At 42.7% G+C, this 25,751-nt stretch overlaps 3 protein-coding genes and 1 long non-coding RNA gene across 11 annotated transcripts; 2 read left to right on the plus strand and 2 right to left on the minus strand.

Moving 5' to 3' along the window:
• The first annotated feature begins 5,793 nt into the window (after positions 1 to 5,793).
• On the plus strand, positions 5,794 to 7,857 carry LOC125556524 (E3 ubiquitin-protein ligase WAV3-like). The gene has a single exon (XM_048719241.2). The coding sequence runs from the start codon at positions 5,888 to 5,890 to the stop codon at positions 7,682 to 7,684; it is 1,797 nt and encodes a 598-aa protein (XP_048575198.1). The 5' UTR covers positions 5,794 to 5,887; the 3' UTR covers positions 7,685 to 7,857.
• A 2,792-nt stretch (positions 7,858 to 10,649) lies between these two features.
• On the plus strand, positions 10,650 to 16,271 carry LOC125528143 (uncharacterized). 8 transcript variants are annotated; one of them, XR_015602576.1, is made up of 7 exons: positions 10,651 to 11,142; positions 11,852 to 12,006; positions 12,638 to 12,734; positions 12,872 to 14,383; positions 15,509 to 15,854; positions 15,932 to 16,023; positions 16,136 to 16,271. It is a non-coding gene; the product is annotated as an uncharacterized LOC125528143 (long non-coding RNA). The 8 variants fall into 8 exon arrangements; XR_015602574.1 differs by having other exon boundaries at positions 16,131 to 16,268; XR_015602579.1 differs by lacking the exon at positions 16,136 to 16,271 and having other exon boundaries at positions 10,652 to 11,142; positions 12,872 to 14,175; positions 14,279 to 14,383; positions 15,932 to 16,105.
• On the minus strand, positions 12,682 to 14,249 carry LOC147972512 (putative NAC domain-containing protein 94). The gene is made up of 3 exons (XM_087521499.1): positions 14,063 to 14,249; positions 13,430 to 13,731; positions 12,682 to 13,338 (listed from the first exon to the last, which is right to left on the minus strand). The coding sequence occupies exons 1-3, from the start codon at positions 14,247 to 14,249 to the stop codon at positions 12,682 to 12,684; spliced, it is 1,146 nt and encodes a 381-aa protein (XP_087377625.1).
• On the minus strand, positions 16,247 to 24,757 carry LOC125528141 (ATP/DNA binding protein). The gene is made up of 5 exons (XM_048692650.2): positions 24,429 to 24,757; positions 22,481 to 22,691; positions 16,796 to 21,532; positions 16,624 to 16,681; positions 16,247 to 16,524 (listed from the first exon to the last, which is right to left on the minus strand). Exons 1-4 carry the CDS (start codon positions 24,591 to 24,593, stop codon positions 16,662 to 16,664), a joined length of 5,133 nt encoding a protein of 1,710 aa, XP_048548607.1. The 5' UTR covers positions 24,594 to 24,757; the 3' UTR covers positions 16,247 to 16,524; positions 16,624 to 16,661.
• Between the last annotated feature and the right edge of the window lie 994 nt (positions 24,758 to 25,751).

The raw sequence follows: 25,751 nt of genomic DNA on the forward strand, positions 1-25,751 counted from the left end.
TCCGGGACCCCGAACAACCTTCGGTACATCAAAACCTATAAACTCATAATATAACTGTCATCGAAACCTTAAGCGTGCGGACCCTACGGGTTCGAGAACAATGTAGACATGACCGAGACATGTCTCCGGTCAATAACCAATAGCGGGACCTGGATGCCCATATTGGCTCCTACATATTCTACGAAGATCTTTATCGGTCAGACCGCATAACAACATACGTTGTTCTCTTTGTCATCGGTATGTTACTTGCCCGAGATTTGATCGTCGGTATCCAATACCTAGTTCAATCTCGTTACCGGCAAATCTCTTTACTCGTTCCGTAATACATCATCTCGCAACTAACTCATTAGTTGCATTGCTTGCAAGGCTTAAGTGATGTGCATTACCGAGAGGGCCCGGAGATACCTCTCCGACGATCGGAGTGACAAATCCTAATCTCGAAATACGTAACCCAACATGTACCTTTGGAAACACCTGTAGAGCACCTTTATAATCACCTAGTTACGTTGTGACGTTTGGTAGCACACAAAGTGTTCCTCCGGCACACGGGAGTTACATAATCTCATAGTCATAGGAACATGTATAAGTCATGAAGAAAGCAACAGCAACATACTAAACGATCGGGTGCTAAGCTAATGGAATGGGTCATGTCAATCAGATCATTCAACTAATGATGTGATCCCGTTTAATCAAATGACAACTCTTTGTCCATGGTTAGGAAACATAACCATCTTTGATTAACGAGCTAGTCAAGTAGAGGCATACTAGTGACACTTTGTTTGTCTATGTATTCACACATGTATTATGTTTCCGGTTAATACAATTCTAGCATGAATAATAAACTTTTATCATGATATAAGGAAATAAATAATAACTTTATTATTGCCTCTAGGGCATATTTCCTTCACTATACACCATGCTTCCTAATTTTTAAAGTCTCGGAACTAATTGAGGTCTTCAATGGCTCATCCCGATTTTGACTGGGCCCACAATTTCTCAAGGGCCCTCCCATTCAATTATTTTAATTCTCTGTGTTACCGTTTTGAAGCCCTTTCATTTAATTGATGTATTTAATTTTGGATTTGGTTTATGATTTTGACCGGACCAACGATTTTTCAAATCAATCAGCAACAAATGGCCTATAAAAACATATCAATTCCACACACCCTCCCACCACCTAGATAAAATAAGTGTAACCATGTGATACTATAGCACCAATATAGTACATGCAGTCACTGACCCAGAAATATCTTCATATAAATATACGTTGGTTAGCGGATAACACTGAACCACACCACAAAAGGCCCATCAAATCACCGCATTATAAATAGAAACAAAACACACTCCATCATCTCCCCACCTGTCAAACTAAATATTCCATCAGTTACAAAATATAAGGGGTATTATTTTTTGGAAAGTCAAATTTCTTTAGCATTAACCAAGTTCAGAGCAAAAAATATCGACACCGACAATATTAAACAAAAGAGTATGGAAATCCACCATTTCATGATGAATCTATTCATACCGATTTGATATTATGAATTTTGATATATTTCTCTATAAATTTGATTAAACTTAAAAGGTTTGACTATAAAAAATACACCTTATATTTTGAAACGGAGTGAGTAATCATTTTAAGAAACACAACAACAACGACGACGATGCAATAAGGGACGCCTAACCCTTCTAGTATGGGAGAAAGAGAAATGATTAATCATAGCGCTTAAAAATCCAGCTAGACTTGAGAGAGGATCAATCATAGTTGTTGAAAATCCAGTTGGACTTGCCTTTTTTATTGCATGGAATTAGTTTTTTTTAGCGGAACACCTGAACTTTATTACTACATCACCCGAACTTTATTCCTTTTCTATTACATGGAATTAGTTTTCCTTTCTAGATGAAGGCTTGCATGGAATTAACTTTTTTTTAGACAAATTGCATGGAATTAACTATTCCTGAGGGTGCGGGCTTGGGCTCATTCTAAAGAAGAAGGAAAGCTTTTCTCCTCAGTCTAGTCGCTGGTGCAGGCTCATTTCCGCCCCATTGCATGGGCTGAACAACTAGTGCTACCACATTTTATTTTATTACTTTTAAAAACTAATGCTACCCCACGTCCTCATGTTCCCGTGGATGCTTTGCTCGAACACTGCCAAATCGGCCCTTCCTCTGTCATAGCCTCCTATACATTCTAGATCTCCCGCCGTCGCGCTACCACGGTCGACGTACTAGTCATGGATGGCGCCGAAGACGAGTAACGTCAATCTGGGACGAGGAGGAGGGAGGCGCACGCGTTGGAGTATGCCCGGCGGCGTAGCCGGGCTGTGGGTGTAGGGGCAAGGGTTTGCCTAGTTGGGGCGCGACTAGTTCCGCGCACTGCGAGCCCTACCATGGCTCGCTTGCAGGGTGCATGTATTGGGTTGGCCTAGTAACCGCATCACATCATCATCCTGATGCCATGTTATTTTTTGTTTATGCTTTCAATTTTTGTTCATATTTTTTTTTGCTTATTTTTAACCTCTGCTTATATTTCAAAACATTTTAAATATAGATATTACAAAAAACAATTTACATAAACCCTAAAAGTGTTAATATTGTATTCGAAAAATGTTCAACATGTATAGAAATATTTTCTGATGTATATGAAATATGTACAATGTCCATGAAACAATGTATGTGACATTAAAAAAATGGTTATACATTGTAAAAAACATTTGTTTAATTAAAAAATATGAATCGTTCATTAAAAGAATGTGTGTTACATTTTTAAAAATATTCACAAGTTTAAAAAATGTATTCATCACACTAAACAAAATCTTTGTACAATGCAAAAAAAGTTTGCATAGCTCACAAAACATGCTTTTATCATTAAAAACATTCCGATGTGTATTTAAAAAAAATGACAAACATGTATTCGACAAAATGTTCAAAACACGCTTTTGAACAAATGTTAAACATGTATTTGAAAAATATGAAACATAAAAAAAACTGTTTTTACATGTATACAAAAAGATGTATAATGTGTATGAAAAAATAGACATCAATACATATATTAGAAAATTGTTTAACCATGTATTTTAAAAATGTTAATGGTGTGTAAAAAATGGTCCTAATGCATACAAAAAAATGTAGGCATGTGTTGAAAAAGAAAAAAAACCATAGAAAATCGGTGAAAACGAAGAAAGAAACAAAAACCCAAGAAAGCAACAAAGAAAATGAGGGGAAAAAGAAAAAAAACTAGAAAGGAAAAATAAAGAAAACTGAAGAAAAGACCAAAAAGAAAGAAAAAGAAAAGGAAAAAGAAAACCGAAAAAGATAGGATAATAATGGTCAATTTGTCGTCGGTCGTTAGACCAAGTTGCCAGGTGTTAGTAAATTGAAAATGTCATGATGTGACTAAATAGGTGCAGTTATCAATATACCATAGGATGACATGGCAAAAACAATAACATATGGGTTGTGCAAATGAGGGCTAAAAATTGTCATGGTGTATACAAAAACACCAACAACAAATTTGCCATGAAACAACTAGGTAGGTAAAAAGTAGCATCAACATGGGGAGTGAAAAGCATCAATGCCTCCTTTCGAGGACGACTGCCAATTGCCACACTCTTCCCTCTCATATCCATGAAATCGTCATCATCATCAGCTGAGCCATTCCTAATCATCTTTAAAATGAAAATCTGCACATGAAAGACTAACACAAATTAGTTGATGGCAAAAGGTCTCCAACACATAAAACAATTCTATAACCACAATCATATAATGGAAACTGTGCGAACACACAAAACTGGACGATGGCAATTCTGCGTTAACAGGTGATTAAATTAAAATAGTGCATGCCAAAAAAATATGTAGCGCACACAAAATATAAAACTAGGTACGTAATGAAAGCATGCCGAAAATCACCATCACAAACATAAAGAAGCCATGGCAAATCTACATTGCACCACCATATGGGAGAGCATTGGAAAACCTGTGTCACACCCATATTATTCCATGGAAAAACTAAAGTAACGATATAATGAGAGCATGGCAAAAAGGGAGTAAATTCACCAACAACACAACACATGAGACCTTGACAATATGCATTAACAAAAGGAAAAAAAATATAGCATGGCAAATCTCTAAAATAGACATATAGTCCAGGGCATAATCTGTAATGACAATACCAGGACAGCATGGTAAGTTCCTCCAGCACACACAACATGGCATGGCAAAATGTATAGGAACAATATCGGTGGACCATGGGAAAATCCCAATCAGCCACATATGATCATGTTAACTCTAGACCAACCAAATTTGGAGAGCATGGCAATAATCTCCGTCACACACAAACTGGACCATTGGCCAGTCTCTGCTATGCAGAGAAGGAAACGTGGCAAAAGATGGGGTAAAGTGACCAATAAGAGAACAAAATCAGCCAAAATAACGACCCTAGAACTGTTGGGATCAATATGTCTCAAATAGCTAATTTGGCATTCGCCCTCATTGACGCAAATTTGGCTTTAAAATTTGCGCACATAAGAACAAATTCTTCACAACACTAAAAAGGCAAAAAAGAAAAAAAATGAAACCCGCCAATGCCCATGGCCCTCTTGCGGACGCTCACCGCCGCCGCCGCGCTCAGTCCGACGAGCACTACGGTCCTCCCCATCGTGACGACTTTAACAACTTGGAAGTCCTACTCTGACAACACCATCGTCGGCAGGCGGAGCAACATACTTTGAGTCCTAGCCCAATGTCGACGGTTGACCATGCTTGAATCGTCGGCTAAGACAAAGCTACAAGGCGGAGAGCGTGAGGGGGAAGAGAAGGAATGAGCAAATGCGGTTAGTGGGGCGAATGGAGGGGAGGAAGATAGGGGTTAGTGAGATCGGATCGTTCGCTAGATTGGGGGTTAGAGCGAACCGTTTACGCGCGTTACGTGGTGAGCCTCCCCATGCCAATATTTGCAATTTCCTAACACTAGTAAGTGTGCATGTGCAATGCACGTCTAATCATATATCTAATCATTAATCACATGTGAAAACGCATGTCGTTTGGTATAATTAGTACCCCAACGTGAACATATGCTACTACATTACATCCATTTTTAATTTTGTATATAATTAAGAGCCATTTATATGCCAAAATCTGATATTAGAAACAGTATTGATCAGTTTTAGATCTTATATATAAACCTAAATTAAGCAATCATTATATGCATTCATTTCCAAAGCAACACATGAAGGCTTCGTCGTAAAGAACTGTGGTATCTTCACATACTCCCTCTGTCTTTGAGAGAGTGTACTTTCAACTTTGTTGAAGGATCAAACTATCTCAAAGCACGATCGAGTTTATGCAAAAATATATGAATGTTTGTGAAACCAAATAGTTATACGATGAAAATATATTTTATCATGAATCTAATGCTACTAATTTGATGTCAGAAATGTTGGTGTATTATTATATAAATACGGTCAAACATAAAAGAGTTCTACTTTCCAACAACGTAGTAGTATAGAATCAAGATTAATTAAACTTAAACAGAATTAGTCTAATTTCCTAACAATCAACAAATTATTTCCACGCTTTCAAAAAAAAAACAAATTATTTCCACGGTGGAACGGTATGGTCCAAAACCGATCATTTTCGCAAAAAATAAAATAAAATGTAACCAATCGTATAATCTTCCAAAACCGATTTGCTTGGTCTCGAAGCCAAGGATGCTATTGATGATCCTATATCCCAACAAACACGCACGCACGCACAAAGTCAGGGATTACAACTAATTAATCATGATTCTGTGCTATATTAAATCAGATCCCACAGCTGTTGTAGATCCATTGCTACGCACGAACAAAGTTGTACGTTTCATCGGAGAAGAAGGCGAATCCAAGAGCTTGGGATGATTAATCCCATGGAGACGAGGTGCGCCGTCTGTCATGGCGACATGGGCCGCGGCCACGCCACCTTCACGGCCGAGTGCTCCCACAGCTTCCACCTCCGCTGCGTCCACCACCAGACCGCCTGCCCGCTCTGCTTCACGCCGTGGCGCGACGTGCCGGGCGTGGCGCCCGCCCAGGAGCTCGTCTTCCGCGACGACGAGCCGCTCGAGCCGCAGCCCGCAGCTGTCGCCGCGGAGAAGACGACTGCCGGCGGCGGAGTGATGTCCATCACGACGCACTGCGAATACCCCGCCATCGCCAAGTACGCCAGCCGCGACGGCTTCCCGGTGCTCGTGCACGCCAAGGCGCCCGCGCTGGCTCCGGCCGCGGCCAAGGCGGCGCGCGCGCCCCTGGATCTCGTCATGGTGCTCGACGTCAGCGGGAGCATGGGCGGCCGCAAGCTGGCGCTGCTTAAGCAGGCCGTGGGCTTCGTCGTCGACAAGCTCGGCCCCCACGACCGCCTCAGCCTCGTGTCCTTCTCGTGCGACGCCCGCCGCCTCACCCGCCTCACGCGCATGTCCGACGCCGGGAGGGCCGCGACCGAGCGCACCGTCGAGTCCCTGGCCGCGGGTGGCGGGACGAACATCAAGGAGGGCCTTCGCGAGGCCGCCAAGGTGATCGACGGCCGCCGCTACAGGAACGCCGTCACCGGCGTCATCCTGCTCTCCGACGGCCAAGACAACTACACGCTGTCTTCAAGGTTTTACAATCACGACGTGGCCACCGACTACAGCGTGCTCGTGCCACCTTCCCTGATCCGCACGGGGGACGGTTCCTCGCCGCCGATCCACACGTTCGGCTTTGGCACTGACCACGACTCGGCGGCGATGCACACCATCGCGGAGGCCACCGGCGGCACCTTCGCCTTCATCGAGAACGAGGCCGTCATCCAGGACTCGTTCGCGCAGTGCATCGGCGGGCTTCTCTCGGTCGCCGTGCAGGAGGCGCGCGTCGCCGTCGAGTGCGTCTGCCCCGGCGTTCGTGTCCGGTCCATCAAGTCAGGACGCTACAAGAGCCGCGTCGATGCTGACGGGCGCGCCGCCGCGGTGGAAGTCGGCGAGCTATACGCCGACGAGGAAAGGCGCTTCCTGCTGTTCCTCGACGTGCCCACGGCCGGCGCCACGGACGACGTGACATCTCTGATGAAGGTGAGCTGCACATACCGCGACGTGGCGACCGGGCAGTCGGTCGACGTGGCAGGCGAGGAGGTGGCGGTGAAAAGGCCGGTGGAGGTGCCGGAGGCAGAGCCGGACGTGGAGGTCGAGCGGGAGCGCCTCCGCGTGCAGGCCGCGGAGGACATCGCCGCGGCGCGGGCGGCGGCCGAGCGCGGCGAGCACGCGGAGGCGTCGGAGATGCTCAGCCGCCGGCGCATGGCGCTGAGGCAGTCGCCGCTGGGCGCGAGCGGCGACGCCGGGTGCGCGGAGCTGGCGGCGGAGCTGGGCGAGCTGAGCGAGCGCGTGGGGGACCGGAGGGAGTACGACCTGTCGGGGCGCGCGTCGTTGCTGTGCGGCATGAGCGCGCACTCGCAGCAGCGCACGTCGGTCAAAGTTGGGAGGGCGAGGTACGCGACTCCCGCCATGCGTAAGATGGTGGACTTGTCCGTGAAGACCCGGGAGCAGCAGCAGCCACAGGCACAGGCGCAGCCATCGCCGCCTTCAAGGACGGCGAGGCCGCCCCCGCCGCCGCCTTCGACGACGACGGCGGCTCTCGCTAAGAACCTGGTGAGAAGATACCACCGATTTCTACGTCTCAGGTGAACACGGGGCGACCAACTCAACTGCTACGAAAATGCTCGCGCGCGACGAGCACAGAAAATAATGAAGACGTGAACTTGCACGGTTTTTTTTAGCTTAAAAAATTTGTTTCCTCTCTCTTTGCATTCATCAATCTTGTAGTACTACCATATATTTTTTTTTTGCGGGGAAGTTCCTAGCAGATAATAATAGGCTGGTTTGGCTTACTATTTTCCCTTTTACATTCGTATGAATTACTGTATTTATATGGATCGTCAGCTGGAGACGACGTGCGAGTGAACGCTTGGTTCGATCGAAAAACCCAGCCCGGGCGAACTATATATTCTGTTTGATGGGATTAATCCTCCCGAACGAAACCAACTCACCGAGAGCCTCTCCGCTAGGTCAATTTTTTTTTACGCTACAATACGGGCAAGGAAGAAAAAGGCCAAAAAAAGACCCAGCATTAGCACCATAGAAAAAGGCCTTTGAAACTAAAATATTTTTTTGCCATGTGTATAAACGAAAATTTGCCAAATAGCAAGCAAAAAAATTGCATAGCTCTGAAAAATTAATTTGCCAAATACATATAAATACCAAAGTACAAGGCAAAATTTCTGTATCAAAAAACAACATTTTCCATCAACAAAAAAATAAAAATATATTTCCCGTCATATATAGCATGATTTTGCCAATTGCATGTAAAAACACATACAAAAAAATTGTTTAATTGCCATGATAGTAATAAAATTGCCAAGGTCTGCATAATAAAAGTGCAATGCTAGCTACAATAAAACTATCATTGTCTAAATTAAAGGTAAGGTACAATTGCACATTGAATTTTTGAAAAGTAGGAATTCGTTCATTTTGGAAAAAAAAAGATGGCTCAATTAGGGGATATATTATAAAAAATTACCATGATCAAGATATTAAAATTGCCACGACAATAAAAATAAAATAAAAATGCCATGATCTTAAAAATAAAAATAACATGATTTACATATTGTCTTCTCATAACATAAGATCACAAGAAATTTGCTGCAAACCAACATGTGGTTGGATGGTTAGGAGGACAATGGTATCGCCAACTCACTAGGGAACCTCGATTGCGAGACGCATGTGGTGACTTCGTAAAATCTCAAGATTTTATGTTGGCTCAGTCTCTCGAGGTGCTCGTAGGGGTACAGTGTGCGTGCATGCGCTCATATGGATGACTGTATGATCGTGCATGTGAGCGACTTCGATTGTACTATGTATAGAAGAAGGTGCCAAGCAAAAGAAGCTTCATAAATATGCAAAATACTTCTTTTAAGTTGACATAATTTTTTTGCCATGTGAGTTCTTAATTGTTTTGTGATCATCTAAAAAATTAATGCCGTGTATTCTAGGTGTAAATAAAATTACCATGGTATAGATAAAAAAAGTCATGCTCTATATACAAGCAGGTGCCAAGTAAAAGAAGATTCCTTAATATGCAAAAGACTTCTTTTAAGTTGACATAATTTTTTTGCCATGTGAGTTCTTAATTGTTGTGTCATCATCTAAAAAAAATTAATGCCATGTATTCTAGGTGTAAATAAAATTGCCATGGTATTCTGTCCCATGGTAGCCATAAGTAAAATGCCTTGGTCAACATAATTGCCATGGTGTTTTAAATACATTTGCCATTGTAGGCATAAATAAAATGCCATGGCCAATGCAATAAGAATGCCATGAGAACAATTATTAAAAATGTAGTATAAACTTACAAAAGTTGCCTATGGGAAAAACATTTGAAAAAAGTTTGCCATGTATAATTTATAGCTTAAAAGGCAGTAAATTGCCATGAAATTAGCATATATAGATCGAATACAAAATAAGATTGCCATGACACATCTCTATATGTATTACAAAACTTAAGGTGGCTTGGCAAAAAGATCTTAATTTTTTGACATCGTAACTATATAAAGTCATGAAAATTGAGTGGGGGTAGGTTCAAGGGAGAGGTGGAAGCGATCGAACAAACGACCTATATACTTAGAGATGTATATCTCTTAGCGTTATCTCTGCCAAACAGATATCCCTAAATATGTGGTGAGAGATTTCTTGCTAAGAGATCACGTGTTAATTAAGAAAAAAGGCAAACCTTTCTTTAGCTTTCTCTTTCCTCCATCTTAGCATGTATTGTAGATGGCACTTCTAAGATGGCATCATTGTGCATGCTCTAATTAATTTGCTTATTAGTATGGCCCAGTAGCCCCTACCTCATACATCTACTCGTGAAAATACAGGATCTTTTTTGAAATGTAACACACATTTGTCTTTTTGTATGCCCATTTTTGTTTCTTTCAGCATACTGTAGCTAATTAAAAAAAAACTATGTCACATCTTTTATCGACTTAGTAAAATAAAATGACACATGGATCAATCCTAATTTCCAAAGTTTGCGACGTTAGTTGGCAGCAAACTAAATGGCAGCACAATGATTTTTCTTTAATTTTGGCAGGTACATTGGCTTTTAAGCCAAACAAGAACAACTTACCAATTCTTTTGGAAAAAGAAAGGAGGTAGATTTTTTTGGATTTATGGTTAAAGAAGAAAACATGGGTTTTATTGAAATTTAAGTATTCAGTTTCACCAAAAAGATACGGAGACCTGCTTCACATTTGGAATTACACAAAAAAGATTTTTCATCAGAAAGAGGTCTACAATGACTTTTGGGAAAATTTCGAAGTTTGCTGGCTTATTTGGCAAAGAAATTAGAGTATGTTATAAGAAATTAATAGGTCAGTTGAATATTAGGGAGCAATAATTTAACCATTCAATTTTTTTCTTGTTTTCTCTTTTTTAGTAGTCTTAGATTTTTCATTTTGATGAGCCTCGCCATGACCAAAAAATTGGTGGGGCTTCTTTTTTAGGGATATAAAAAATTGGTGGGGCTAGTTGGGGCATAAACCAAACACACCCCATGACAATAAAAAAAAAGAAAACCAAACACACCCGAAAGCTTTTCTTTTCTGCAGAACTAGCCCAGTTGCTGGCGCGGGCTCATTTCTGGGCCTCGATTGCATGGGCCGAGCGGGCTAGCGCTACCACGCTAGCTAGCGGAGCTCCTCTACCTCAAAAAAAAAAAAAAAACTAGCGGACCTCCTCTTACTCCCGTGGATGCTCTGCTCGAACCCCACCACATCGGAGATCGGAGACACGTCGCCGGCCGGCCGGGATCCTCCGTCGCAGTTGTCGCCGTCCTAGTTCCTCCCTCGAAGCCACCTATCCATCCCCGATCGGCCGCCGTCGGGCTACCGCGGTCGACGCTCGACGGACTAGTCTGCCTTTCTTGGATGGCGCCGGAGACGAGAGCCGGCGAGCGGATAGGAGGAGGAGGGGGAGGGAGGCCCGCGCTTTGGGGACGGCGCTCTTCGGCGTTCTGGAGCCGAAGAGGGGAAGTGGGGGGAGGCGCCGGCCGGTGGCCACTCCGTTAAGTGCGTGCACGGCTGTGCTAGGTACCACTGCAACCCGAGTTTTTAGTCCCACATCGCCGATTTAGGTGCAATTCGGCGGATTTATAAGAAAGTAAAAAAAGAAAAATTCACAGTCTCTTAAAATGGCCGTAAAGGGGAGTAAGGGGGGTTTCAAAATTCCACAGTCTCCTTACAAAAAAGAAATTAAATAGAAATAAATTCCTCTCCAAGATTTTTTTTACTGTAATTTTGAGACGGCGACTAATTTATGTGCCACTTTTGTTCGGTAATTCCTCTTTCAGTCCTAGATTCACTTTTGTTCGGTAATTTGTCATGAGATTAGTAGTAAGAATCCTACTGTGATTTCCTACAGATTTTTTTCCTTTGCAAACCACCTTATGCCGTAGACCCCTCATTCAAAATACCTATGTTTCTGTCTATAAGAAAAAAATGCCTTGCCTACCTGTTTTCCTTTACATGTTATATCGAATTTTGGTCGTAAGATACTTAAATGGTCGTGCGAAAGCTATTACGGCTCTGTACGACATTGTTGTGGCTTTTGGAAGCACTTATTACGTTTTCTACTTTAGGATGCACAAATAGTTAAAAGCATGTTTGTTCGAGCAATAACAGCATCAAACTGGGATTAGTAAAGATTCAAGCAATTAACTAGATTCCACTGCACAGTACATCATCCACAAATTGACCCTAAAGCAAATATATGCCACTTATTTCTCCTTTTTTTGGTCAGATGGTGTATTTGAAATGTAAGAATCTGGTGTGCAAGCTGTTCTGAATCTTACTGAGATGTTCTTAACTGAGCATATCTCTGATTTCGAAATACTGTCTGGGCTTGCTGTAGCTGTTGTTTCTTATGAATCCAAGACCTTTGCTATTGAAGTTCAGGTACTACATATGATGATCATTCTCGAGTTGTGATTTATTTTCCTTCCAACAATTCATACTGTTTATTTTGTCTCCTAGTGTAATAGTATCATGTTGAGCTTAATTTAACTTGTCATTTACCAATAAAATCCATCTTTCATTGCATTTATCAGAGAGATTGACCTTGGCGGTGAACTTAGAACTGTAAGTTCCTATGATTTTCTGCTTTGAGTGACCATGTATTGACTGCAGATATTCTATGTTGGTATTTGCGGCTTAAAGGAAAGAGCTTGTGTTTGATAAGGGTAATATGCATTTAGAGGAAAAGAATAAAGACATGAATTTGGAAACAGGATAATCTCTGTTCAAAATTCAGATAAAAAAATCAGTTTCAGAGTTTATCAATCCATTGCAAGTTTGTGAAGCTGCCCATATTGTAACTTTTATATATGTTCATTACTCTCCACACGAAGTACAGCATTACAATAGCACTCAGCTTAAAATATATATACTATACACAATGCACCCATTCTTCTCTCTGTTAGCTCTGCTGTTAACAAGTGTATATGTAACTCACTATGTACAGTGCATCTAACTCAAAACTGAACAAACAATAGCTGCTGTCTATCTTTGCTAACAGAAATGCTAACAGATGAAGGTGGCGCACAACCTCGGACTCTGTGTAGGGCAAGGTATCTAGTACTGTGGCATCTCAGCAGGGACAGTTGGGCTAAGAAAGGATTCCCAAGGTATGTTGCACTTCCAGTCATCTGAAGAGTCTGCTCCTAAATCGAATGGGAAGTTGAGTCTCCCCGGAGCCTCGAACTCATTGTTCATACTGAAAGTATTGCCATGCTTCATTGTGGATGACTCTTGGTTCCTGCAGCTCATGCCGGCATTTACATCTGCAGAAGAATCAGCCAGAAATCCAGTGATCTGCTGCTCAGGCTGCCCAAACTGCATGTTGAAGAGCGGTGGTGCAGTGTGCACGGGCTTCTGTGATGTCTGTGTTTGGAATGGCAAGATGGTGGGACCTTCCAGTTCCAGAGATGGACTGCAGTTGAAGCTTATGACCTTGCATGAAGAGCCATCCTGTGTGTTGCTGGGTTTCTGAAGCTGCTGCTGTCCCTGGAACCCATGTTTGCTGTTGAACTGACTTGCTGGTGCCTCTGCAACTTGCAATGAGCGGGAGGAGCTCTCCGAAGCAAAATGTGAAGCTTGCATCGGTTGCATTGCGGAGAAGAGATCTTGCTCAGTTGTCCCAGGCAATGGAGGCCCCCAAGTGTGAGACAGCACCATTTGCTGTGCCATCGAACTGGTCTTCTTGAAGATCTTACATATGGTCCAAGAGTCCTGTTTTGGGCAACAGAAAAGTGACCTTAAGAATTTGACATAACATTTGAATTTAGCTCTGTAACTACATAATATGAATTGAAATGCTTACGTTGAGCGGGATGTTCTTGTCGATCGGTCTCTTGGGAAGTGATGGATCGGTTAGTGAAGGAAGCCTGAACTCATGCATCATCCAGTCGGTTTTGATCCCTCTTGCTGCCCTACCTCTGTAGAAGACAAGGGACTTCTTCAGGCCTATGCACCTGGTGTCTTCGGAGGAGTAGATCGGCCTGTCTGTTCCTGTGGCTTTCCAGAACCCAGCTGCTGTGACTCGGTTTGGCCTCGCGCTGTTGCGATATTTCCGGTCCCTCGGGCAGTAGAAGTACCAGTCCGTCTCACCGGTGCTCGCAAGCTCTGTCGTTGAGAAGGGATATGGAAGTTAGACTTTGCAGCAGTAAGGTGAGTAATCCATCTATGTACTGTAGGCTAGCTTGTGATGAGAAGATGGTCAATACTACTACTGATTTCGTTCAACTGAACCTCCAGTGAACGGATGAGCCCAAGACTTTCTTAACTAAAGATTAAGGGTGAAACCAACTTATGTTGAATGAGCATCCTAATTCCTAGCCTCTCCTTGGAAGATACTAGTACAATCTTTGGAATTCTCAAAAGTCAATTGCGTCCAATCTGTTAAAGAGAGAAAAAAAGATGTATAACAAGGAGAGGTAAGAAGATGCAAGCTTACTTGGGAGGTCCCACGGGTCAAACTTGTAGATGTCCAGCTGCCTGATGAGCTCAATAGAGATAGGCTTTTGCTGGATCTTCTTCTTGAGGTAGAAACTAACGAGCTCTTCGTCGGTAGGATGGAACCGGAACCCCGGCATGATGATCTCTTCTGATTTGTCCATGTTGACATCATTTATGCCCTCCATTGTAATCTCACAAAGGCTAGCTTGTGCAGTAGTGATTGGCTTCTTGGGATGAAGCTGCTGAGCTGAGGTGAAGACAATCACCGGTCGAGAGATGTACTTATATGCTACCTGGAGCGACTGGATGAGGCCCACAGGTCTGAAGGGTCCTGTTCTTCCTTTAATAATTCCTTTTAGTTCATTCTCAGTTTGAAAGCTGCCACGATTAGTTTAATGCTGGATTAGTATCTCAACTAAGACAGGCCGAGCAGCATGAAGAGATGGATGCCAGTCACTTTCAGTTCACACTTAGAATACTCACGCACGGCAGTAAAAACATTCTTAAACTGTAGTACAGCAACACTTGCCTTGTAGATTTAGTTTTGATTTTCTGTTTTCATCTTTTATTAGCCTCCCCAGATAAACGAAAAAGACATGCAATTCCAGTACGCAGCAATAACCGACCGAAACTATAAATGCAAATCTTATTGAGCACCTTTAGCTTTATTAACAGCAATGAATATATATATTTTTGTTGTCAGTGAATATTGATGTTCTTTTCATACCTGAAACGAAAATTCTCCGTTTCATGTGAGTGCTAATGGTAATCTGTACTTTTTTCTCGAAAAGGAGGATAACCCCGGACCTCTGCATCAAGCGATGCACACAGCCATTCTTTATTAATTATTGAACAAAGCCTTACAAAGTAATACATCAATGAGTCTGAAGCCACCCTCCTGGCAACAACTGTCGCTACTCCTACCAACATGATGAAGGAGGTGCACATAATGACTGCTAACAGTAATCTGTACTTAATTAGTCTAACTTTTGATTCTCCGTTTTATATGCAGTTCCCTAATTAGTCTAGGTTTTGGGCATTACATAATGTGAGTGCTAACATTAATCTGTACTCAATTAGCATAACTTTCAATGTCCATGCGTGTGTGTGTGTGTTTGTGAGAGAGAGACAGAGAGATAAGAGTCCTACTGACTGATTACCCAGAGATAGTGATGGCCTTACCAGTGTAATTTCCTTGCACTTTTTAATGAAGTAGCGTGAGGTACCCTGCTAGCTGAGTGTTGGAGCAGAAGATTCTTAGTAAGGACAGTTTTGTAGACTAAATAAATTTTACTAATCGCCTGAGTTGCCACGGTGGAAAGCCGGTCCAATTTGCTCCAACAGCTAGTCAACTTTTTTTGCTGGTCACTCCACACGGCACAGTTGTTTCTTGCCCCGTTGCACACTCCAGAAAGTAATGATGATCTGTCTATTCTGTTCTCAGGATCCACATGACGAACCGGGGAAGGGCCGTCTTTGATGACATCAGACCCGCTTGATCGACACTGTCAAGGCGGCAGAGACAGGGGTGTGGGCTCGATGGTCGGTAGGCAATGATTGTTCCGGCTAGCTCTTGTAAACCTGGGTCATCCTTGTTGGTGTTGAACATTTTTTTTGTTTCTTCTTGATGTGTTGAGATCGCAAAGCTTTCTTGTTTCTCTCGTAAATCGACTGTCGGTGGACCATGTTTTCTTCATGCACATGAGACATCTGACACTGCATCAGCAAACTCAAACAAACTTGACGCCAAGTTTATTTTCCTGGCCGACACAACGTCGATTTTGATCAAGGTCCGTCAGTTATTTATTCCTGACAGACTGTTCAAATTTTTGTGCGGAAACTGATACATCGTCCTGTTTTTTCGAAGTTAAAGGCACTGCAAGCAAGCAAATGGCCGTGAGCATGATCAATTAATCCTCTCACTCTGCAACTACTAAGCAACTACTTGGATCTTCAGAGGTAACCCTGGCTTCCCGAATGAACTATTCAATGAAAACTAACACCGTAATTCAGTAAATCAAAGTGCACCGGCTGAACAGAGCCAGCTGATTTTTCCACATTCGCAGCACAGTCATCAGCAACCTGGTACCAAGCACCCAGGGTTCGAAAAGGCGGTCACAAATTCCCTTAAATTTAACCAACAAGAACTGTGCATGCAGCATTCATCCCAGACAACAGATACTAATGCAAAGGTAACCAGAGACAGCATAACTAACTAGGATCAGTTCCAAGAGCATTAAGAAGTCTCAGACACTTAATTAAACAGATTCTGGCCCACAAGACAGAGATCCACACAAGTTACTACGATAGCAAGCAAAACAGCAGCTAGTTTAGTGCTGAACTGAAAGCAACAAGTTGCCTTGAGATGCTAGTAATGAAGCACTTAGTTTGCATTCTTGATAATGCTCCAGATAACGCAGCACCACCAAAGCTCTCCCTGCCACTGCGGCCATCAACAGCCTGTGTCAAGGAAAAGTTGACAAGTGTCAGGCTCCATTGCAGCATATGAACAGCATCCTGCATGCCCAAGCCCAAAAGAATCAAAATAATTGTCCTCACCATTTAATCGCAACGGAGCATCCGAAATCCGAAGACCCCTAGCATTTCTTGCTGCCACCTATATTGTCCATAAAGAAGAAGATTGGAGTTGTATACAGCGGCATCATTACTAGGGAAAAATTCAGACGTGCTATAGTGAGATGAACTCTGAGTTTGTCAGGGAGGGACAGACCTAGTGATGCAGCGTTCAGGAACGCCTCGTCTTCAGGGAACAGCTGCAGATTCTTCGACTTCAGCAGGTACTTGACAGCATCGTCCTGGAAGTCCACCAGGCTGCCGACCTTCACGAGTTCAGCAAGCGAAGGGATGCGGTCTGGCGTCTCAAACAGCAGTCCTCGGGCTATCTCGTCAGCAAAGTTCGTCGCAAACTCGATCTTCTCTTTGTAACCAGCTGCAGCACCAGCACCATTGCTTTGCTGAACATACAGCTTTGAGCTCTCCCTCTCCCACCTGATCATCCGGCTGGCCTCCATGTCCACAGCCTCTCCGGAAGACAGCTTCACGCGGTACCCCACCATGATCGGCTCCTTGGTCTCCAGGACGCTCACATTCAGCAGAGATGAGACCATCGCGTGCCGCTCTTTGGAGGAAATGTCCAGAGCAGGATCAGCAAGGAAGGCAAGGACTATCTGGAGCAGACCGGCACTGATCACCTCACGCTGGTCAGCAACCGTTTTGCAACCGCCATCCTGGCCCAAGGTGACAAAAGAATCGCTCTTCTTGACAGCTTTGGATACTGCCTGAACACCGATGCTGCCATATATGTTGTTGAGCCTTGCTCGAGAGACGGAAGGAGGGTACCAGATAAAAATGGATTGTCGAGGAAGCTTGTCGAACAGATCCTTAAGCAGCAGATCGTCAGGAATGAACACGTCCTCCTTCTGCGATAAGATGATCTTCCCATCAGTGCAAACTGGGACCTTCACGCAGCCAGAGAAAAGCCTCTCCATGCTCTCGCTCCAGTTCCTTGCCATGAATTGCCAGAAAGCAGAGCAATTGGTTACGGATATCTCACCGCCAGAGCTCTCCCATGCGCTCCAGAGCTTACAGTGGTCTTCGGCATCAGGGCCATGCCTCACGCCGAAAACAGATGAGAAGAACTCCAGCAGCTTCCTGTCATCATAGTATCTGTCTAGGAAATGCAGCTGCTGGCTGAAGAGGTTGTTCTGATCATGAAGAACACAGCTCAGCGGGCTCACCCATTCTCCACTTCCCCTTTTATTTGGTATCCAAATCCAGTCAGTGCCCTCTTTGTTCTTCTTCTCAGGCTCCCAGCTGCACTCCTTGAGGTACAAGTAGATCCTGGAAATGGTAGCAGTTTCTTTGTGGCTCCTCAGATGCTGAGCAACAAGGCCATGCCCACATCTAACATCCACAGTTACTCCGATTGCCGCCAGTGCATCCTTGAATGAGGCGATCTCTGAACCATAGAAAGATTCATCGATGAAAGGGCCATCTGTTATGCAGATGGAAGACTGCTTGGGATCAAAGAGTATGCATCCATCAGGAGATTGGTATCCAAGTGTTGTCTTCAACCACTTGCAGCTAGTGATTTCCTTCATAAATTCCTTGGGCAATGTTGCCATACAGGCCAAGCAGCTCTTAACAGACCCAAGCAACGACAACACGGTGGCTGCAGAAATATCTGCAGTGTCTGCAGGAATCTTGAGACCATTGATGACAAACCTAGCACCATGGGCTTTCACTTCTGTTGTAACACCTAGTTCTTTCAGCTCAGCCTTGTAACCATGTATCTCTTTGCCTAAACCACCATTAGAGTCACCATCATTGATGAAAGGTAATTTTGCAATGGGTGACAGAGACTGCCAACTTTCATCAAATAAGATTGCATCCGAAGGTGACCTAAATCCCAGTGATGTGTACACCCATTTCTCATTTCGCATGGAGTTGAAAAGATCAACAGGATTTGGGTTGTGTGTTCTCAGCTGCCCATAACATGCTAGCAGAGCCAGGACATTCGCCTTTGTAAGCGATGACTTCTCTACCATCTGCTTGAAAATGTTTGCTATAGCCTTTGATGCCTGGTCAAATCCTGTGATCAACCCTGTCTTCTTCAACTCTTCTTTGTACGGGCTTATCTTACTGCCATAAAATCCAGAATCAACTACAGGAACTCCGTCGAACACCTTTACCAGGCACTCCCATTCTGGATCTAGAAGAAAAGATTCACTAGGAGCACGGAATCCCACATTGGTCTTCAACCATTTCAAATCTCTGAGCTTCCTCAAGAAATCATCACATGGGCTAGCATACCGGATGCACTTGAGGATTAGTGCAGTAGCATCAGAAGTGATAGATGAAGAACTGAACTTGAAATTATCAATTATAAGCTTGTAAGTCTTTTCACTGTTTTCAAACCCAACTTGAACACCAAGCAACTTCAGCTCTTGTTTGTAGTCAAGGATGGACTCGCCATAGAATCCAACATCAAGGAATGGCTGGGTACTGATACAAGATGCAACTGCCCAGTCTGAATCATATATGATACAGCAAGAAGGGGACCTGTAGCCCAGAGTACTCTTCATCCATTGTCCATCTTTCACGCTGTTGACTAGTTCACTTGGTGACAGAACCTTCTGTTGAAGAAACCGAATCAGCCGAAGCAGCTCATATACATGCTGTCTGGTCAGCATATTGCTTGCCGCCATCGACATGAGCCATCTGCCGATGTAAGCTGATGCCTCCCCAAATTCAAATCTTACCCCGATCACCTTGAGTTCCTCCCTATATGCATTCATTTTGTATTGATAGAACTGTTGATCGATCATTGGTATATCAACACAGGAAGACCCATTTTGCAAGAGATTACCCCACTCAGAACTGGACATAAATGATTCAGCCGGGGGCTTGTATCCGACTGATGTCTTCAGCCAACTTCCTTGTTTCACACAAGCCAAGAAACTAGCTGGTAGTTGTACACCTTTTGCCTTCAAATTCCTTATCCATTGCAGTAGCAAGATTGCATTGTCCACAGTCAGAGGTGATGAGACTGTCGGGAAACTTGCATTTGGAGGGTGTATGAACGGCACATCCGAGGCCTGCATCTTTGTCTTGAGAAAATCCAAGATCTGATCTGCCGGTGTGTCGTACCCGGCGAAATGACCTGCTGACTTGTAATCTGCTGACAGTTCGATGTATTTCTCATTCCTCCATGGGTTTGTGCCCATCAGTCCAACCCATTTGCTACCATTTGCAGGAACTAGAATGCTTTGTCTTTCCGTAACTGCATTGCCATAGTTGTCAATTACCGGCATGGTACAACACAGGTCTGCTAACTGATAGCTCTCCATGTAGTTCTTATTGGATGAATGATACAGAAAGTGAGAAAAGGCGATGGCAGGCCTTCGATCACAGTTCAAGGACTTGACCACAATATCCCCGTAAGTGTATACAGATACAATCTCCACTTTTGCATGGCTCTGAAGCCAGTATGTCACTTTTTCCTTCTGCGCGAAACCTTGCAGAGCTGTTTGTGTACTGGGAGGCACAAAAAACCGGTTAGAAGATGGAAACTCCTGGTTCCAGCTGATAAGCCATGACATCCACTTCCGATCAGATGCAATACACAGTCTATCACTCCACTGACTAGCTCTAGATATGCTCCAGACAGATACATTTTTGTTCCTGTCAACATACTTCAGCAGAGGAATTTGCATCATCTTTGTACTGGAAAAGCTTTGCCAACTGTCTGCGACAAAAGATACAAGTTCAAGATAAAGCTGTTCATCTACATTGCTGACAAGATTAGACCCCTCGATGCATTTTGCATACCATTCATGGCTCACACTGTTGACATCCAGAAATGTAAGAACACTGTTGTATGCACTCTTGTCGAAATGAGAGCTGAGAATGTAGGTTCCATGGGTTGACAGGTTCTTAAGGTCCACTCCAGATTCTCTCGCCTTGACAAGGATATCCCAAAATGCTGGTTTGAGCCGCGCAACCTCGCAAGGCTTGCAAAACATCTTCTGTGGAGTGTGAGACTCACATGGAACTATATCCTCAACGAGAACCTTCTCTTTGATGCCAGACCTAACAGGCTCAAGTAAAGGGATCAGCGAAGGACTGACTGGCAGGTAATGGAACATCGACGGAATAGTCATTGCTGGTGCATCTGTTCTGGACTTGACAAGTGCTACAAAGGCATTCATGAATGCACTTGGGATACACTCCAGAATTCCCTTGTTCCATGGACTATCGAATAGTATCGCCTCTCTTGACGATGCAAGGAGGAAGTCAGCCTGAATGATGAAGGGGAAGTTCGTTACCATCTCCGTGGGAAGGAAAGCATATACGCCAGGGGATAGCTGCTTCCCACGAGATAGTCGCTCCTTAAGAGGGAAGGCTAGGGTGATGACCCACTCATCGATTTCAGTACGCTTGTCCACCCTGTTCTCTGCTTTGACAGGGAACCTCTGCCTCCACATATGGTACCCGCACTCTGCTTCACTCTCATTCTCTTGAGCAGATAAAAAGACCGTGTAAGACTCCGCGTGCATGTTCTTCCTCACTTCAAAGTTCTTCTCACTCGATATTGCAATCTCACTAACAGTGCTGCCTCTAGCGTTGCCGTTATCTTCACGGACAGAAAGCCGCCTGATCTTTGACAGAAACAGTAGCATTTCTGGATGCAAGCTTGACAGCTGCTGCTTCACCGCAGTGACCTTCTCATCCTTCAAAGGCAGGACGATACAGGTTGTTGGAAGGTCTCTGGTAGACCCATATGTCTGTTTGATATCTGAAAGGCTAGGCCTGGATTCAACCCACTCCGGGACAATGTATCCAATATTGCATTCTGGACATGGCTTCTCATTAAACTTGATTTGATACCCATTACTGAATATATGGGGCTGGCTTGATATCAGGAACACACTTTTGAATCCAATACCTACATAAAAAGAGACATTGATATTACAAATTGTGAGTTTCAATATAAGTGGAACATATACGTTAAGCATGTACATAACCACAGACTAACTCTTCAAATGAAATGGCTAAAACTGTTATATGGGCCTATGTATCTTTTGCACATCGTATCTTGCTACGAATGGAAACAATTGCCCAGCATGCCTTAAAAACAAAAGTAAAGTGACCCATGCTTAATTTTATTTATACCAAGTTTGTATTTGATGGATCTGCTTCAGTAAGCTATTGATGAAGGGTAATGTTTTTCAATCAGAAACATACAACAGGAGGGGAAAAAATTGTTAATAAAGTTGATGTGCCATGTGCATGAATTTGCCATGAAAAGGAAGAATTTTAGGAGCCTACCAGAAACTAAACTTTACCTAGCAAGGCTAAGAAAGAAATAGATCCACACACTTTTGAGACAATAGTGAAATACAGAAGTGACAACTTAACATCAAGAAGATTTGATGCAGTAATATATATGATAAATAACGAGTCTTACTCTAGATACAATGGATCTTAAAAGGCCAGTGGTAATATTTTGTAGTCAGTACTATTTTCTTACACTAATATTTCAAAACATGCACACATCTCTGTTTCTGAGTGTCAGGAAATGAACGCATGATATCTTGCACCACAAATCATCTCAAGCAATACTGGGCATGCTGCACCCAATTTGTTTTGCAAAATACATATACATTATGAGAATATTTGCTCCATCACCATTCTAATTAAGCACTAAATTAAGTGCTAAATAGAATTCTGCCCATCTTATATGTCATTTGATATATAGCAGCTATCATACCGTTTGACAGGGAAAGTTCCAACCGGTGACGCGCTAACAAAATTGAAGTTCTAACATTAAAAGGTAAAATGCTTAAAATTGGCCAAATTAACACAAAAGGATTCATGAGCTGCAAAGGTTCACCTTTCTCTCCAATGTACCCCTTGTCCCTGTTTCCTTTTTTCGTTGATTTGCCCACACCACAAATAGACTGAATATTGGATGGAGAGAAGCCCTTCTCATTGTTGAAAATGAGTAAAGTTGACGATGCACCAGATCTGGTGATGTCAGTTGATGTTACTAGAAACTCCAATGAAGGTGCTACTCCATCAGGGTAGTCATTGTCTTCAGCGTTCTAGTTATTGAGGAATAAAATATTAACATGGATGTGATATTGAGCAAATACAGCTGAATCAAGTGCATTAATCTGAAATGCAATATATATATATACCAAAACTTCAATGAGATTTGAGAAAACAAGGTCATGTAGCAACACACAAGTTTGGCAGAGTCACAGTTATTTCAACAGTCTTGATGGCAAAATTGTAGACTGTAGTATCAAGTTATCAAATCAAACAGGTAAATTGCAAAATAGCATGGAGGCAATAGTCAAACTGAAAATGTTCTCAAGGCTAAAGCTACAATGGTTACATCGGATCTGCAATGGTTTCTTATTGTGGAAAAGAAATAAAGGAGATCTCTGTTTTCCGTAAAACAGAAAATGGTTTCATTGGATCTGAATTTGGTATTTTTCTTTTCTTTTCTTTACCGTAGTAGTGTTCCTAAAACAGTTACTTCATAAATACAAATACGAGATCATTTAGCCCTCCATTTTTTGGAGAACATGGCCACCAGCCACCATAAATCCAAATACGAGTCCCCTTGCCAAAAAAAAAAGAAGAACCCAAATACGAGTTGAATAAATGCACTGTGGTGTGAAAACTGAAAATGCAAAGTAAACACAGAAAATGCAAGTTTATAGGCTCAGAGTGCCTAGTCCCAAGTAAAACGAAAATACAAAGGTGAACATGGGTGCGCACGCACCCATGCGAATAGTAAATTCACAAAAAATACTAGAAAAAAATTAAAAATTTCTGAAATTTCACGGTATGAACCTTAGTCAACCATTTTACTCACGTGTGAAGTTTCATGATGTATTGACACCCATGCTATTCTTAGTGAAGAAAATACAAATGCGACCATACTATTCATTAAACAGTGTTTTTAAATATAGCTTCGATTAGTTTCGATTTTGTCATTTTTGCCTAGATTACCACGGATGTGATTTCTTCGTGAAGCTTCATATGCGAGTATACTGATTGACTATGTATATTACAAAATAAATTCAGATTCTTTTATCTTTTCTAGCATTTTTTCTAATTTACTATTCATAAAGGGTGCGTACGCACCCATGTTCACCAAATCCACGTCCGATCCTATACTATGCAACTGAAGGGTAGGCCCTACTCGACATCAAATGAGCTCACAGGAAATTGTGGTGAGCAGAGAAACCAACAGTCACTTATCACTAAACAGTGCTTAGAAAAGTAAAGGAAATTACTCTACATTAATAGGACATATAAGAAAAATACTAAAAATAAAACATTGCTGCCTTTTCCAACTGAAAATAAAAGAATTTGTTGTTTCGTATTGGAGAAAGAGGGAAGGTACAGAGATATGTGGAAATTTGATAAAATACAGGGAAAATAGCAGGATCTCTTTTTTATTTTTTTTTGTGGGAAAAAATAACCAGGTTTCTGCGCAAATAATAAAACATAAAGTTGTAAGTGAAAAAAAGGCCGGAAAGTTCACTAGGGGTGTATGTATAACAATGAAATTAATCAGAACTGTAGATTTTTGTAGGCGACGAGCACAAGATGAACCAAATGCACATAGAAATAATTCGTTAAAGCATTTTTAGGAAAAAAACCAATAGATCCGTACGCTTTCTTGAAAATGCATAGAAATAAATCCACACTAATCTGAGCACGCATAATAGAGTCCACACTCTTGGTTTTTTTTTGTACTACTAGCATAGTAGTAGCATTTGTAAAAAGAAAAACAGAGTGCCGAAAGAAGAAAGCAGGGTCACCTGGACGAGCTCCATGAGGAAGTGGACGTCCTTGGAGTAGAGCTCCTGGCTCAGGTAGTTCACCGCCTGGTGCATGTCCTCCGCCAGCGGGTTCTGCTCGCCGCGCCCGATGTAGTACCGCTCCCGCCGGAGCCTCTCCACGTGCGCCCGTGCAGCCGCCGCCATCGTCGCCGGCCGGAGACGACGACGACCAGCGCTTGCGCCGTTACCGGAGCTCGTCGAGCGGGCTCCCAAGGGGAGGAGATGGTTGGTTGGGTGGTTTCGGAGGTGGGAAGTGGAGGAGTGGGCGGCGGTTCCTGGGCTTCCTCGCCGGCTTTAAACGAGTTGGGTGTGCGTCTATTGGGTACCCCTTGCGGTCGCAGAGGACGCTTTATTTCCTCATTGGATCTCTTTCTTTCTTTTATTATTAATTAATGGTTTTCTGGTTTAAGTGGTTTATTTAATTTCTAAGACTATCTACAATGGGAGTAACATAGGTAGTAACATCACACATACCTAGATAAAATGAATGATGTGGCAAACAATAAATGAAGAAAGAGAGACATGTGGTAACATAGCTAGTTACTACTACTATGAATAACATCACACATATCAAAGCAAAATGAGTCTATAGCCTAATAAATGAAGTGTTGCATATTACCACACATATGTTACTTCCCACTATATAGGTAGTAACATAGAGTAGTAACATGGGCACCATGTTACTACTCTATGTTACTATCCATTGTGGCTAGTCTAAGGCCATTTGCAGGAATTTGACAAGACTCATGTAGAACTATAATTTCTTATAATTTTTACAAGTAATACTTCCTTCTTTTTCTGTGTGTGTGTGGAGGGGGGGGGGGGGGGGGGGGGGGGGGAAGGAGTGGTGCCACCCAGATCACCACATATCTGTTTGTTATGCCTTGCATATATAAGGATTTCAACATTTAGTATAATTCTTTTTACATGATCATTCATACATGATTGAGTGTGTGTTTTCTTGTTAGCCATCCAAATGACAATGGGATCTTCTATTTGCTATTCGCATTCTCGCTGAATCTGTATGATTTTTGTTTTTACTATTTTTGTGTTTCTCAATTCTGCGGTTCATAGAGGTCACTGTCTTGTTTGATTATAAAACTACTCTCTCCGTCCCACAATATAAGATATTTTTGGGAGTTATGTTAGCTTACAAAAATGTCTTATATTATGGGATGGAGGAAGTACCTTTTTATTCATATTTTCTAAAAACAAATAATTATCATTTTAACACTCCCATAAAAAGAGCTATATGTCTCGGATAGGTCCAGGCACGGTAGGAAAATCCGTCTCGGATAGGTC

Source organism: Triticum urartu, chromosome 5A, assembly GCF_056163025.1.
Source record: "Triticum urartu cultivar PI428250 chromosome 5A, HENAU_Tu73, whole genome shotgun sequence".
In the NCBI taxonomy this organism is placed as follows: domain Eukaryota; kingdom Viridiplantae; phylum Streptophyta; class Magnoliopsida; order Poales; family Poaceae; genus Triticum; species Triticum urartu.